The 17,160-nt window shown below is 35.3% G+C and overlaps 1 protein-coding gene across 1 annotated transcript in view; it reads right to left on the minus strand.

Annotated features, from left to right (window-relative positions):
- The window catches only part of mme (membrane metallo-endopeptidase), a 63,003-nt gene that overhangs the window by 8,737 nt on the left and 37,106 nt on the right, over positions 1 to 17,160 (minus strand). Inside the window, exons 5-13 of the mRNA XM_015370219.1 lie at positions 11,573 to 11,653; positions 11,170 to 11,265; positions 10,954 to 11,072; positions 10,575 to 10,643; positions 10,195 to 10,329; positions 4,352 to 4,453; positions 4,121 to 4,257; positions 3,857 to 3,950; positions 1,687 to 1,815 (exon numbers count right to left, since the gene is read on the minus strand). Coding sequence (XP_015225705.1) covers positions 1,687 to 1,815; positions 3,857 to 3,950; positions 4,121 to 4,257; positions 4,352 to 4,453; positions 10,195 to 10,329; positions 10,575 to 10,643; positions 10,954 to 11,072; positions 11,170 to 11,265; positions 11,573 to 11,653 — 962 coding nt within the window. The remainder of the gene's footprint in view (positions 1 to 1,686; positions 1,816 to 3,856; positions 3,951 to 4,120; positions 4,258 to 4,351; positions 4,454 to 10,194; positions 10,330 to 10,574; positions 10,644 to 10,953; positions 11,073 to 11,169; positions 11,266 to 11,572; positions 11,654 to 17,160) is intronic.

Below are 17,160 nucleotides of genomic sequence, written 5' to 3' on the forward strand. Positions count from 1 at the left end.
AACCACGTCTTGTCACATCAGTAGACCCCTCGCTTAGTCATTGCACAACCTCTTAAAAAAGTTGTGGTTTGCCTCAAACTGTGAGCCAGCACGCTCAGATGATTTTAGAAAAGCCTTTGGGAGATTCTATCCTGTAGAACGTGGATTGTGTGGATGCAAACAGTTTGTTTAAATTTCAAAATAAACATTGAAGTCAGCTTAAGTTTACTGTGGCAGTACCTGAAAATCTATGCTAACCCCTAAATCCCTTAATCACTATAGATTCGGGGACTATATAGTGGACTTTATAGTGAACTCAGTTAACTGACTGTTCGGACAGATGATCACTACTTTTTGCTCCCGCTTGGTCATGTGACTCTGCCTCCCCGCACAGTGCCTGAGCCATCTTTGTTATTAGTTGCCACTGGCAGGTAGCGACAGCTTATGGTAACAGCGGGCTGCTATGACAACAAATCCCATAATGCTTTCTGAAGAGAGCTCTGCTCGCAAAGCATTCTGGGATATATCTGCTCACCTAGTGAGCATGGATGATCATTACTTTTAAAGGTGCATTTTGGGAAATTTCGAGTCCATTACCTTTTCATCCACTAGACATTTGGACACTCATTTAAACTGGCATAACCATGATTTAGTGCCCTATATAGGGAACTATATAGTGCTCTATATAGTGTTTAGGGCGGACATATGGACACAGTATATGAGAGCTGAAGAAGAGTGGAGTGAATGTTCCTCAACAGCTGATTACTAGATACGTAAATGGGAATTTGCAAGCAGATGGTCCAGTGATGATTTGGGTAGGAACTATGACAAGATAGATAGCAGATCCCTTTGAGCTTTTCTCCTCTGCTAGAACGCCCAGTCAACTACTTCCAGCTAGAGAATGGAGGAAAAAAAAATAAACAAAATAACCCCCCAAAACCCTTAAACTACTGAGTCCTACATGTTCATTACTTCCCTTATGGAAATAATCAGTTGCTTTTTAAATGGATTTATCTTCTCTGTCTGTAAAGTAATTAAATGTGTTTTACATATAAGAATTTAAAGTAGCATTCCACCAAGTACTACAAAATTTAAAATGTGCATAACTTTTGCTGATAAACATAAAGCTATTGGGAGTTTTGTGACATATAAAATATTTATTTGTATTAACGTAAATGTTTCAGCTCTGTCAACTCACTAACTAGCTGTATGCTGGCTCATGTATTTAAAGAAATGGGTAAGCCGATATGTAGCTAGATGTTAAAAGTAGCTGTGTGTTTATTCTCCCTTTACCAAACACACAAATTCAAACACACAGCCACACACGGTGGGGAAATGGGATCTGTTTGAGTTGGCAAACACCTTTATGGTATTTAAATCGCTCAAGAGTTACGATGGTGTCACTCATACATGAAACAGTGATGTGATAAAGCTCGTATATGCACACACACACATATACAAAGGCACACTGTGTAGATTTACAGTGTAGGTGGTGTTAGGATGATAACAAGGACACCTTGTTCAACTGCTTTCATGAGGATGTAAGGAAACAAGAATGCACTGATTCAGACACAAGACGGGTGACAAAATTGCAGATGTCTGTTAAAAAAACTAATTTATATATGAATACAATAGTTCAGATTGTCACTGTAAAAGAAAGAGCTATTCTTATCTGATAATGGAAGGTCCAATTCAGGCTCTACTTACCAACTCTTTGCTCTTTTCAGAGAAAGCCTCCTGCACATAGAGCCGTCCCACAGCATTGTCCATGTTGTTGTTGACATACAGCGCACACTGTCGCCACACAGCCACCTCTGATGTTGTACCAGACAGAGCCTATTGGGAAAGTAATGAGACTTAGAACAATTGTAAATAATAGAAGACAGTGAAACAAGAAAGAAATGATTATGTTATGGGTGACAGCTCTGAAGAATTTGTCAAAGTGTGAATATGGTGTCTTAAAGAATATTCATATGCTACAGGGGTTAAGCTCGTGATCCATGTACGGGGGCCTTTGATTACCGACCGGCCTTCCCCCTGCCTCTCCTTCAACCCTATTCCTTTGTGCATACTTCCAAAAAATAATACAAATAATAGCCACTAGTTCCTAAAAATAATTATATCCACTGAACTCTCTTTTTTTCATTGTTCAACTCCAAGCTTTAATATATTTCAAAATGATTATATGTGACTATAAAGAAACACAAAGTAGTGAATAACTGAAGTGGTTAGAAATGATTATTGAATTGTTCTTTAGCATGCAATCAAACTTTCCTGCTCATAATGCAATATGGTTTAAGTGAGTTGAAAGAAGTCTTTGTCAAACCCCTGGTTCCAATTGTTCCACTGCAGCTGTAGCAGTATCTTTGTGGCAGCATTCCCATGTCTAAAAAAATGAATGAGTGTTCTGCCACCTTCAGATGTGTTTCTCACCCTTTACACTTGAATTTATTTGTGTGCCTCACTAGCATGAAATCAAGCACACACTCAAGTGTGCTAATTAGCTAATATTTGTGTCAACTCCCCAAACTGTGGTCTTTAAAGGTTTTGTATTTAGTCTAATTCATTTTTCAATTAACTTTGAACCCCCAAAGCCTTTCCCCCATTCCCTACTGAAGGATCAATGCCAGCATTAACAGCTCAATGCTGACACTATCTCACCATTTCCACTGTGACAATCCATGTTGTTTCTTTGGAAGTGTTTCTCAACATCTGGCCACAGCAGACATTTATGAGTAATCCTGCTAAATCCAGATTTGTGGAGCTCATGACTAATAGCAGTCCAGTATATAGATTATTCCCCGTAAGCCAATTGATTTTTGGAATACCCACAGAGTTAACATGTTTTTTTGTTTGTTTGTTTGTTTGTTTGTTTGTTTGTTTGTTTGTTTGTTTTTTGCAGCTTATTTAAATATTGTTAAACATAATCAGATGGCTTATAAATACTACCATTACCTCTGGATATATTTGAAGGTATTTTAAAGTGTCTAAATGCTAAATGTATGTTAAAACTTTTAAGGGTCAAGTAGCATTTTCTTACAGCTGACCATTTTGTGGTAGTCTCCTACATAAAAACCCTGTTGGAGTACTTTTTAATGGTCATTAAAACATATTTACAATAAAAAAACTGAGAAACTACAGAGACAGTCTGTTCTAAATGTTACAATGAGAAGCTGTTGATGGGTTTTGACAAAGGTAAAAGTGATATAATTAGTGTTGCACCGATACCGATACTGCACATAAAATGGTGGTATCAGCGAGTACCGACAAATAGGGCACTGATACCATTTTGAGAGCCAAAAGTTTATTCAACTATTGTCACCCATTCCAGGTAGGCAATAAAAAGTTCTACTGGATTCACTTTGTATTAGTATTTCTCCTGCTTCACAAAGGTAGGCAGCAACTTGACAAAGCCAATTATTTTACATCCAAGTAGTGTGCAGTTCTTCATATACACACACACACATATCACTTTCAAACAGATGGTATTGGGTATCGCTATCGGCGCCAAAAAATGGCAACAATGCAACACTAGATACAATGCTAAACTATCATGAGCATTTCAATTAAACTGCACCACCTTAAATAAAGGATTTAATATAAGAGAACATCAAAGAGCTTTATTCATACAACCTTAATAAAAAAGTCAAATGTCTAAAAAAAAATATGTTTGACATAAAAAGGCTGACTTATGTTAAAACTGACATTACAGCATTCTGTTATTTTCAACAAAATAAATACCCTTTTGTTGCTCATATTTATAGGTCATTTTCCTAAATTACAATAACTCCCATTCTAATTTTCATTTTTTAATATTGATATAGATACATAACAAAACTTCTTTCTTACTTAAAATGCCAGGGTTATGGCTACATACCTTGCGGAAAGCTTTTCTGGTGTCTCTGTAAGATCGGCTCAGCCCCACCACCATGTTCATAGCAAACCGCCACACCATGTAGTTTTGCAGATCCCTTCAACAGAAAACACCCCAAGGTCAAGATAACAGACATGATCATGCAAATATGAAATAACAGTGTGTGTCAAACACTGCATCTCTGGACTCCCACCTCAATACAAACACACACAGTAAGTAACACCTCTGGAAAAAACAATAGCTAATCCTTATTTTTTAAAACCCCACCTTTTGGTGTATTTGGCTAATACAAAGTTGAGTCTTCTGTAATAGTTGGGGGAATAGTTGATGATTTTCTCTGACTCTGGAATGCTGATATTGACTGTATCCATTATCTTAGCAGTGAAGTAACTCCAATTGAATACCTTCAGGTTGAGTCAAAACACATACAGAAAAGTTACAAGGATATGTAATAAAAAGTTGAAATAATAGAAATACTAACAAATATTTTAGTTTTACCTGTGATTCAATCTCAAGTGTGAAGTTGCTGTTCAGCTCCCCCAATTCCATCTTGTTATAAAGTAATACGGGGTTGTTCCGATCCTCTGGTGTGTCAGTGGCCTGGGAACAAAAAGAAAAAAAAAAAGCTAAGGGGACAGAAAAGAATTTAAAAAAAACAACTAAATTCTGTAGTTTCCTAACGTGACTACAGTTTCAATACACCCCCAGCAGCATCAAGCATGTTTAACAGCCCAGGAGGCCTCAGGTCTGTAAATGTCAAAGCTTGAATTGTTTAACTGCCTCGTAATAGCAACCAGCAGAGTGGGGAGGAAGCAGTGCTCATCGGAGGCACAAGCAGCCTGAAATGCCAAAAACAGGTACAAACCTGTTGATTTACAAGGAAATTATTGGTGTCAAACTGCTCAACAAGATTCCTTCGAAACAAATTATTCTACATGTAGAAAGACATTTTGTACATGACGTCTTCCTGGATGTGGTATTTTACTTTACTGATATGCTGCTCACATGAATTATGTAAAGGTCGAAACAGAACCACACCTTGATTTTCTGAGCCCATTAAGTTTAAGGCAATACCCTGTAGCTCAATATAATGAGGCCCCAAAATAGCTTAATATAACCCTTATTGACTTCAAGATACTGATAAATGTACCCACATCCCTCTCTTCAGACATTCAATTGTTCCACAGTTTAGCAGCAATTGTACTGCTGATGTATATAAAAAATAGCATGTATAAAATTAAGTGAAAAGATTTTGGAAATAACTGCTGAGACTTTAGTTTTCCCCAAAGTGCTGGCTGACAGCCAAAACTCTAACAAACTGCTGAAAAACAACTGCAAACACAAACAATAATAATTTTGACTTATATAAATTAATTGACCTGTTGGTAAACCATGTCACAGAGATGATAGATGTACTTAGCAATAACTAAATAATGGGACAGACATTGACAAAATATTATTTTAACTTTTATGTGTAGCCATTTGGTATTTATGTTTAATATACCAAATCTCTACTAAATAATGTGTATTTATGACACATAAATCCTGTTTTGACCAATCTATACAATCCTAGGACTGATAAATTTTTATATCCTAAAGTAAAAACTTTCGCTGGAAGCCTTTATTATTAGAGTAATCTAAAATATCCGAAAACATAAGAGGGTATGCACATTTAAATACTTACCACTTATCAAACCAACCACTGATTGTTTCTTAAGAAATCTCTGTATCAGGAATGTGATCTTTGATATGTTTGCATATCCTAACTCTAATTAGGACGGGTGCCACAAAATCATCAATAAATGCTTCAGTTTAAAGAACATATGGATACAGTTTCCTATAGCTAGCTTGTCCATGCAGCCTCTGCATGGGAAGAGTTAAAAATGTGAAAGTCACACCATCTATCAGTCTCACTCCCTTGACTACGCTCCCTGAAACTGCAAATATCCAAAGCAATAAAAAGAAGAATTATGGTTCTTGGAGAAATCGAGAAGATTGAAATTGTGAATCATTCTACAGAAATATTGTGCTTGTAGCAATAAGCAACAATGGGCTAAAAGAAGTTCATAAATAATAGTTGAAAAGTAATGACAAAGACATTAAATGAATGTACTCCTTTCTGAAATGTTGCCTTACATTTATTGTGGTCAGGTAACTGTACAGAATGTCATAACTGTTTACTATAATTAAGAATTAATTTGGCGAAGATAGTCAGACAATCCTGCTTACAGGATAATGTCAGTTTCACGATAAAGTAAAAAAAAAAAAAAAAGATGAGATTTAGCTGCCCATTAAATAAAGCGAGAAATCTAAATTACAGTTAGATTAAAAAAACATATGTAGAACTTACAAAGACAAGGGCGAAGTGCTGTGTAAAGTCAGGTTACAAGAAAGCCAAAAGCTAAAGTCTGCACTGCCACTAAAATGGGTGCTATTTCAAAATTTCCCAAAGGACTCAAAGTGTTATGGTACAGAAGAAGAAACAATATTAGCTGCCAGCAGGTTTAGGGCTTAACAGCAAAATGAAAATATTACGGTAGTCAATGGTTCAGAGAGCTCAACCTTGAATTTAAAAAATATATTTAAAGGTTAACTTCAATTGTAAACAGATACAAAACAGGCATTTTTCTCTCACTTGGGTCCCCCACTGGTCCTGTGGAAGCACTAGAAAGACTCTTTTTGCACCAGATCTGTCTTTGGCCCTCTTTATTTCCTTAACATTCAATACAGGCTTTGTAAAATACTTGGTATATTGCAAGGTGTGCTTTACAAGGTGCACTGTAAGGGTATGCCAGTGACATAACCCTTTTTTTGAAGCCTAGCATGTTTCTTTTTTTCTATGTCACATAAATCTTTTACAATATGTGGATTCCTGAAGGTAGAAAACCCCTTAGTCTGTGTCTAAATCTGCATTTCTTAAACTATAACATAAAAGGAGCATGTCTTGTATTACATGGCAGCCATAGCAAATCTCTCTTCCCCTGGAGCTAGTAACAGCAGGGGCGCTAGCTATTTGTAAGTAAGCCATGTTCTGTACAGAAAACAGAAGCAGAGCTGTCAAGCTTTGCTTTACTTTTTCTTTTTATGTTCCTCTACTATTATGCCAGGCATCTTTCTTGGTTATCTGCCAATAAGCCAAACTATTTCCTATGAGATTGAATCTTATTTATGTAATGGTATAATTTCAAGGTAATGCTTAATTAGTTGAATTAAAACAGCGAAGAATGTATAAAATGGTAGAAACTTTAAGAGTGTTAATTGTACTTTCAAACATCATTTGACTTATTGGATAAATAGAGTTATGTTAGAATAAATGACTAATACCGATTGACACCATTTTTAATGCAGATATTTTATTTTGCATACCTTGTTATTCATTCCCTTTTTGTATTTAATCTTGTAGACCATTTCATTAATTTGTCTTTACTTGTTGTTGTACCTCATTTTTTTTAACATAATTGGAAAAAAGAAGACGAAAAACCAAACACAACAATATGTATAATCAAGTAAAATTATTTAAAGCAAAACAGATTCATGCTATATTTTAAATGGGTTAGGAAGAAGTGCAAAATAAATCCTGTACCCCAGGTCCTCCAAATTAAAATCCGTCCTTGTGTCTTTTTGTTGAAGGATGATTTGATAGCCTTTAAACATTATAATTATGCTTACATTATCAGTGTTGTCTTTATACTGAAGAAAAAAATTATTAATTCTGTTTCGCATTGGATCATTGTTTTTTATCCATACTTAAGTGTGTACACAAAGATGCTTACTCACCACAACTTAACATTGTAATCATTATATGACATATACAACGTAAGAAGTCCAGCCCTCCTATCTAAATTGCTGTTTCAGTGGAATTTCTTCGAAGCCTTTTTTTACAGGTTGATGTTTAATTTTGTAATTCCCGTACATCTTCCCTGTATTCTGCACTGAGACTTTCTCAAAGTTTCCCTCAGAAAAAAAAAAATACAAAAAGTTTTCCTACTGGTTCCAACCATAAAAATCTTAATGTCATTGTTTCTTCTGAGATTATAGCCTCTTTCTCTATCAATTGGCAGCAGGTTGTATCTTACTTTATATAATACTGTATTTGTGCATCTTTTTATTTATGTATTTATTTATTTTTTTTTTTTATGTTATCTATACCAGGTCAAATAACCATTGGGGAATTTGACTTATTTTTTATAATCATATGGTCATGACAGTCAGCATTGTATACCATTCTTATCTCTCTTTTTGGTGGTTTCTATATTGTTCCACCTGCTGTTTTAAATATATTGCTTTTACTTTTACATGGTAGTGGAGATATGGGGCACTAACAGAATAATACAGCAGGTTGGGTGATTTTTGATTTGAAAAGTACCTTCCAAGAACTCTTTCCATTGCTACATTATTTACTCATATGTTTTACACAATATGTATAGTTCTGTGACTCAACATAATACATATTTACCTCAATTTTATTTGCAGTTACTGATAATTTCTTTCTATTTAAAAAATATATATATATGAAACAAGGGGTCAGGATCTCTATTATTTTCAGGTCTGATTAGACACCCTCAGTAATTCCTGTATTTATTGGGTAGTCAGCTCCAAATTCTTTTAAATTCCTATCCCAAGGATACATTTTTTGTGTAATGAGGAAATAAAACATCACTCATTTTGTTTTAAACCACGCACATATAATTTATATACAGAATAAATGGTTAAAGACCCAACTTTGACCGTTGAAGAACCTCTCAGGCTATATCCAAACAATGTAATTTATAGTTACCCATATGCACTGCTGTCCATTTCTTCTATAGTTTTTATCCTGTCAAGAGCCAGTTGTAAAACTACTCTAATATAGAAAACTGTATATGATGTCTCATTGTGTGAAATGCATTTTAAATCCTATTAATGTTTTTTGGTCAATATAGTATATTGTATGAGTTAAAATAATTAATGCAATAACTTTTGATCTCTTGGCTCTGAAACCATACTGCCTCTCTCCTAATATATATCGAGTCTTTCAATAAGTTTGTTATGTGTCAATAAACTGTGTTACCCTTATTTTTGAGAACTAAGAAGAAATGGGAAATTTCTGCTTGATTAAAAAATGTCTCAGTGTAAAATGACAGAGTAGAGTGCAGGGGTCACAAACCTGTTTAAGGCTGAGGGCCACTTCCAGCGTGCCGAGTCATAGGAAGGGCTACCAGTCCTAACCAATGAACTGCAAGGGTCAGCGTTCACCTAAACTTTGTAAATTATAAACATATTTTTATTGTTTCTGTATCTAATTTTATTTTAGGATTGACATTTTGAAATGCGCTATAAAAGATTAAAAAACAAGAGCACTGGCGAGTTATTCTATTTTCAGAAGACTCTGAGGGCGCCCCATCTGGTTCTTGAGGGCCCCTTGGTGCTTACGGGTACCACGTTGGGGACCCCTGGTATAGAGGCACCAGAGGTTTGGAAATCTCAGCTATAATCTTATCAATAAAGACCATATTAATATCATTTCAATCTGTGGAAGTCTTTATTTTACATCTTCTGATGATGTCTCCAATTTTTTCTTCTGTAATAAAAAAACATCACTTTTTAAAAAATTTTTATACAGTTCCTCTACCTTCCCTTCTGGTATTTTCTTTATTGTTAAATAATTAAATAATTTGAAATAAAACAAAGCATGGAGAGGAGGCTCTGGTTTTGCTTCTTTTTTTATCCACTTTAATCTGAGAAAATGCATTGCTGCAAAGAAGCAGGTACTGCACTCATGGACCTACTATGACCTGGCAATGCCGAAGCATTGATTTCAACCTGCTATTACTGTACTATTGGTGCAGAATCCTTTTGTGTCGACAATGGTATCATGACCAGAAGTAAATATTTATATATATTTGGATCTGCTAGAATTTATAAAAGAATTATTTTCATACCAGATCCGTTTTTTTCATTAAATGTTTATACTTATATTCTGCACCACTCCAAATGTCCTGTGGATGCATTTTTTAATGATCATTTTGATGAAAAAGCAGTAGCTATGATTTTTAAAGGATTTCTAAGTCCAGTTATGAGCAGCATACAGATATCTAAAAAGCCAGTACCAGGAAATAACAACATTGGTTTCCTTTTAGGGTGTCTTCGAGACAGAACCACTGTAAGATCTGAGGCTGTCTATCGCTCATGCAAAGAGACAAGCTGCTTGATAATTGTTGGGTTTTTGCTAGACCAGTGTAAATATTTTAGAGTTTGATCTGCAGATGGTTAACATGTAGGTCGGACTCATTTTAAAAAGTGATGTTGTGCTTTAATTTAGCAAAACAAAATGGTCTCTAAAAGAAAAAAAATATGCTCACATTGGCAATATCTCTCTCCAAGTCCACCACTCGCGTCACTTCTTCTCTTATGCGGGTTTCATTGATTGTTAGTCCCCGGTCAGAGCGGATCAGCTTAGCCAGGTCAATCATGAACTGCTCATAAGCCCGACATGCCTGCAAAATATATTCATTATGTCACAGCTGAAGGGCATGTTTTAATTTTTTTTCAATAATTACATGCCAAATTTCTTACTACAGCATGTGCAAATAAAGTGACAGATTATTGAGTTTATAAAATACCCATACTTCATGTTAAGCATTGTTTTAACAGAATATGCTGGTACTGTACTCGTAGAATCAACATAAAAAAAAGGTTTTTGTGTGTTTTGCACAGTTAAGTGCAAACCATTTCAACACACCTCTGCATAAGGACCTTCACATGCATAGTAATCACGGGACAAGAGACCAAGACTTGTTTGCTGATCAAACTAGGAAAAAAGAAGAGAGAAAACATGTCAATAAAATATTCAAGCTGCCATGTTAAGATACAGACAGGTACCCACAAGGAAAATGCATTTGTATACCTTTGACTCAACCTGTCTGTTCGTCTGTCTGTCTGAAATGCCTATACTGTACAGTGTTTCATTTTTGTCCAAAAATAGCAAAACTCACTCAATAATAAAAGTGACACAAATCACACTTTTGAATTAAAAACCTGAAATAAATCAACCCTGACTATATTCTTTATTCACTTAGATGTACCGGAGGTAATTTTACGGCCCCAAATTTAATACGTACATGAATGATATATGAAGTGGAGTCTCTGTCGTCTGTGCCAACGAAAAAGTTAACCAAGAGTTGAGTTCCATATTTTTCATTTAACCTGGCAATGACATCCTCTAACCTCCAGGTTTTCCCTGAAGAAATAAGATTGGAGGAAGGAGGATGCAGGAGGGAAGAAATGTCATAAGTGATTTATAGTTTGATGGTATGTAGGGGGAAAAAATGCTGTACCATAGTCATCCTCCCAGTTGTCCACAGCAATGGGCCACTCAGAGACATCTGGCAGCATTTCGAGCAAAGGAGTTCCCCCTCTCTGCTCAATTAAACCTTCAATACAGTATAGTTTAACAGCCAAAGAGAAAGCAAGAATTAGTTTGCTGGCAAATTTCAAATGAACTGTAAAAATATATCAGAACATGCTTAATTAATAGTTACCGAGTTAAAGACTATTTCCTTCTAAATTAAATTACATCTTAAGATAATCTTTTATTTCTCTCTTAGTAATGAATATGCTAAATAATAATTTTAGAATACAACAAACTAAAGTAGACAGACAACCTTTAACAGCAGCATAAAAAGACTGTATAAAATCAAAACGGAGTGGTCTGTTAACATCTCGTGTCTGCTGACTCACTCTCATTTGTGCAGGACTTGTAAAGTGTCTTAGCCTTGGTGAGAGCAGCAGCCTCCCCCTCCACCGTCTTTTCAAGGACACCTGCAAATAAACACAACACAGGCACATGTAAAGAAACAAAAAATCCCAACAAAGGCTGGCATCAGTGCAACTAGACTAAGAGAGAGGGGAAAAAAACATACACCCACAAGAAGGATGCAGAAGATTTTTTAATGGGTGAGAGTTTAAATAAAGTAATGGTTCTTACATTACTGATTTGTCCCTGTGTCACTAAGAGCCCTGAGAAGTAATTTAGTCTCTGCATAACCCTGGCAACAGATTGCAGTCATTGACAAGCTGAAACACATGATTCCTGTACCTAAAAGGAAGTGGAAAAACAACTTCAAAGTTGAACTTCTCGATCCCGTTTTGTTTTTTAAATTTCCATATGCCTTTGGCAGCTGAACAAAAAGAAAACTTAACTGTTGTTTGCAGATGCAAGCTCCTTTGAAGATTCAAACCCACTATTTTTTAAACAGTCTTTGTTTCTCCCAAAAAAATGCTTTAATTCTCACCTTCCAGTAACAAAAATCAGGACTCCACTTTGAATATGACAGTAGTTTCTGCCTGGAAGACTGTAAAACCTTATAAAATGCTATGGTTTTGGTGGAGAAGAAACTTTCACACATACTGAACCTATTTCTGTCACCAGAAAAGCCCCTTCAGAGTGACTGCTGGGACTGCATCCAGGTAACTTAGCTCAGGTTTTTTGCTTCCTTTCATCAGCCAATTCCCTTCACAAACCTGGTCTGCTACTGCTAATCCCCCAAGCATTCTGAATCTGTTTTTATCTCTGAATCCAAAAGGGTGAAATAAGCTACCAACTGCTCGCAGAGAAGGATCGGCTTTCTGCCTTCAGAATGCTATCAAAGGCCTCTACTGAATTAATGTTTGTGTGAGATTTAATACTGATGTCAGCGTTGACATGTCATTCAGCTAAAAAGAAAATGCACCATGTACCATGCACTGAAAAAGTACATATAGATCTTATATATTTTCATTATGTTACTTTAACTTGTTTAAAATTAGTCTTGTGAAAGATTTTTTTCTATTTTGTAAATTTCATCATGTAATTGCGGAAAGAAATAGTGATACTCTTTTCAAAAGTCAGCCCACAGAATCAGCAGCACATATCTGAGAATGGACTTTTATGTACAAAGGAACGAGAGTGAGCACCCCTCCACCTCCAGTAAAACCTTTTTTTACTGAAAACTGGTAAACTGTTTATATAAACCTACTGTACATTAACTAGACATGTTAAAAGCTGTTTGTGAACACATTAATTTTATATGCTGGTACTTTTTACCACAAATCTAAAGAAAGTTAGGATTCACTTGCAGCTGCTCCATACAGCAGAAATCCCTGAGAGCTTAGCAGGCTTCAGAGAGCTGTAACTCCCAGCACTGTCGCCACCGGTATGCAGGGGGTCTAATGAATCCTGCCTGAGCAGACAACATATCGAGGTGGACTTTCTCACTCAAAAACTTGTTCAAATATTTAATTTTTTTTCCATCTCGTCAAAGCAAATAAATCCAAGAAACTCTCTTGATTGCACAAACAGAAAAGAACAGCTCAACAACCTGAGCATCAAGCGCCAAAGTATCTCGACCAGCGTTTGATCCAGTGTGAGTGACTTGATTGCCCAGAATGTGTTTGGTCTGAACATGCAATACAGTGGCTGTAGAAAAAAGGGGAGCTTCAAAACAGAAAGCACTCAGCGTGGCTGTACTTTTTAGACGGTAGAAACAACAATGCGTTTTATTTTAACTTTAGAAATATGAGCTACTCTGTACTTATTAGTCACATACATTTCAAATAAAAGACACTGTTGGAGGTAATGTGATAAAATAAATTAAAAAGATCAAATGGCATGAACCATTTGACAAGTCCCTTTAAATTAGTAAATCTGTGCTGGACTTGACTGATGCACATGGGACAAAGTGGAGTGTGCTTCAAATGTACTGTGGCTAAGGGTTGCAAACACACTGAAAATACATAAATGCAAAAAAAAAAAAACTGTTCAACTAAAACAAAAACAAAAATAAGGATTGTAATCTCAAGAATTAGACCAGCAAAAACTCTGCACACAAACAGGCAAAACACAAGCAAAGGAAAATGTAGCAATCAACGATAAAGGAGAGCAACAAAGTTAAAAAAGATGCAAACACAAAATCCACTCAAATACATAAATGAAGCAAGCATGAGAAAACATATGCAAAGGAAAAAGGCAGCAGGTATATATATTAAAAAAAACTCACATGGGACTAGACTATTATTTTATTATTCCCAATCAATGTATATGGCCCAGAACCACTGCAAAAATATAAATAAGATGCCTGACAAAAGACATGTAGAGGAAAGAAAGAAAATAATTTTCCTTTGAATCATTTTTAAACACTTAACACCTCACAAAATCCTGTTTATGTCTTAACTAAGAGTTTGAGTGTTAGCTATTTCTTTTTAACCCATCTAATATTTGTGTTAGCTTGTTACATTGTTGTGGTTGTAGTACATTTTGCACTCACTGTATACTCATGCATTTGCAACTGGGTTGCAGATCTTGGCCACAGTACAATTAAATAACAGTACTAATTTGCTAGTGCAAATTCTCAGTCATCCAGGTCATAGGAACAAAAAAAACAAGGTCATAAAAAAACAAATCATTTAACAGTGGAGAGTTTAGGTGAAACAAGAGTCACAGCTCCACAGGCGTGACAGTCAAAGGCCATTTGAAAACAAGTGCAAGCACCAGTTGTTGATTTTATTGCCTTGCTTTATTGCTTCCTGAGCACCTGTTGTGGGCATGAAGATGCCAGTTGGATCTGTCTCAGGCTTGTATTTCTAGCAGACAACAAAAATGAAACTAGCTCAGTTGAAGGGAAAGACCAATAGACTTTGCCCATGTTTAGTTACATAGTCGGTCTTTCTCAGAATAACCTTTCCCTTTAAGGAGTTGCCATCTCTTAAGGCAAAAAAAAAAAAAAAAAAAAATCAAATTAGTTGTACATAATCATTTTCTCAACCAATTCCATATTTAAATAATTTTAAACGGGAGTATACAGAAACCAAAACTTGCCATTTTCTAAGAAAACAGAGCAGTTAAACAAACTGTATTAAGAAACTGTATTCATTTTATATTAAAGACGAAAATCTGTTTTTTGTAAATATAATATATTCAGAACTCGTCAGGTGGCATTGCTTTATCCTCACCTGGTTCAGATTCTGTAAAAAGATCATTTTACTTGTTGCTAATGAATAATCAACTGATCAATCAAAAGATTTGTGGGAATCTTAGAATAATTTCATTGATTTGCAAAATAATATTTTGCCTCTCTAAAGTAAAATAATAGATAATCATGAATAAATTACAGGTTTACATTATTTAAGAGGATATTTTCAGCTTCTTTGTTATATCATAAATTTCAGCAGCACACCACAGTACATGTTTAATCTCCAACTCATAAGGTTTTAATGTCACCAGTACAATTAAAGGCTGTCTGAACTTTGAGATTTAGAAATCATGCTCCAAAAGGAAGGTATCCACAAGTTTTAAATACAATCACCAAACAAAAGTGGTTAAAGCTACAGTGTGTAATTTTCAGCGACATCTAACGTCCAGACTGCAGACCGCAGCAACATGAACATCTCCCCCCCAACAGTACGGCGAGCGTTACGGGACAAAATGTCTTCCACGACGGCCGCATCACCTACCTTCTCAAGTGATGAGGTTTGTTTACATAGATAATTTTACAGATAGTATTTCATTAGTCTGTGTAGGGTATAGATTTCATGTAGACTTAAGATAATAAATATACCCGTAATGGGCGATCTCGCAATCGCTAGTTTGTTGGCTCTGCGCTGCCGTAGCGCAAAGATGTCTGCCTCCATGACTGCGAGACCTGCTTCTATGTAATTATAAATAACGAATTCTAAGGCAACGCAAATATTAAGGTTAAGAGGCTGAGCTCGTAGATGATGATAAATAACATAGTTATGTATAATATATTACATTTCTGACTGTACATCCCTGTAATTATTACACACTGTAGCTTTAATACTAGGCATAGTCAGTGTTTAAAAATGGCTGTAGAGAGTCTTTATTAAGCCAATTAAAACCATGAATACTTCTTATATGAGGTGCATTTTAGTTAGTCAGGTTCATAGTCCCTGACAATACAGCTCTGTCTGCTGTCTAATGTTCCCAGATACTCCTCTAAAAAGTCTTTGGCTTATATTTCGCATAGCTAATATCTAAGACTCATATTCTGCAATTGTCAGATTACATTACTGCCCAATAACCTTACAAACATTACAAAAAAAACTTCAATTAGTACTTTAGAACATCAACAAATATGGAAAAAAAATCTTTTATAAATGGCCAAAATGTAGCAAAACAAAACTTTTTTTTGGTTTTTAGTCCAGGAAATCTGTCTTTTCAATGCAGTCAATGTAATTTAAGCCTTTACATCACAAAGATGTTTGAAGTAAAAAAACTGCAAGCTTTCCTCAGAATCATCCACTCAAGATTGGGGAGAATGAGTTGCACAGAAGGCAGCTGAAACTCTGGTCAAATTTCAAGACAATTAGCTTAATCTCCCAAACAGGAGAACAACCCTATGCCTGCTTTTACTGTACTCAAATATGTTACAAACCACTTTATCAAATTGTATTAAAACAGAGTACATATGCTATCCCACACTTGAAAAAAGCAGGCAGACATAAGAAACTATCTGAAATTATTTAAATCAAGGGACATCTAAGCTTTAGCTTCAAGACATTACAGAAGCCTTGCAACCCTCATAAACCCAGACGCGTCAAGTAACAAAGAACAAATACTTTGTTACGTTACTTAAGAATAAATTTTGTCTATCTACACTTTACTGGAGTAATTATTTTTTCAACAACTTTTGACTTCTACTCCTTACATTGTTTTTGCAATTATCTCTACTTTCTACTACTTACATTTTAAAAATAGACTCATTAGTTATGTCTCATCTCAGCTGATTTTCCTTATGGCTTGTTGGTATTTAAAAAAAAACAAAACAAAAAACATCAAAGTACTTTGTTTTATCCAGACAACTAGTCTCTTTGTGCTTGGTCTCAGTGTTGCACCAATGTTGTTCACCACATACAAAAGATGATGCAAAGTTTGATTTGACCTTAGTTAAAAAAAGTAAGAAAATTGAACAGGAAGTTATCATCCAGAATTGTAGTAAAATCTTCCTTTAATAGGGTAGTGCAGGAAAGCATCTGTCCTTAACATTTTTTCCTGCATTACTTTTACTTGTATACTTTAGGTATTTTTAAAAATGGTACTTTCACACGTTTACTTCAGTAAAAATATTAAGTTGATACTCTAACTTCTACAAATGTGTTTTTAAAAAGTAGGATTTATACTTCTACTTGAGTAATAAATACAAATACTTTTGACACCTCTGCTCAAACATATCTTGGAGAAGCATTCAAAGTAGTGTTATTTTAGCATTCACGACCATAAGGCGCACCGGACTAAAAGGCGCACTCTCAGTTATGTGTCCCATTTCTGTATT

This window comes from Cyprinodon variegatus, unplaced genomic scaffold (genome assembly GCF_000732505.1).
Source record: "Cyprinodon variegatus isolate N-32 unplaced genomic scaffold, C_variegatus-1.0 Scaffold44, whole genome shotgun sequence".
NCBI lineage: Eukaryota > Metazoa > Chordata > Actinopteri > Cyprinodontiformes > Cyprinodontidae > Cyprinodon > Cyprinodon variegatus.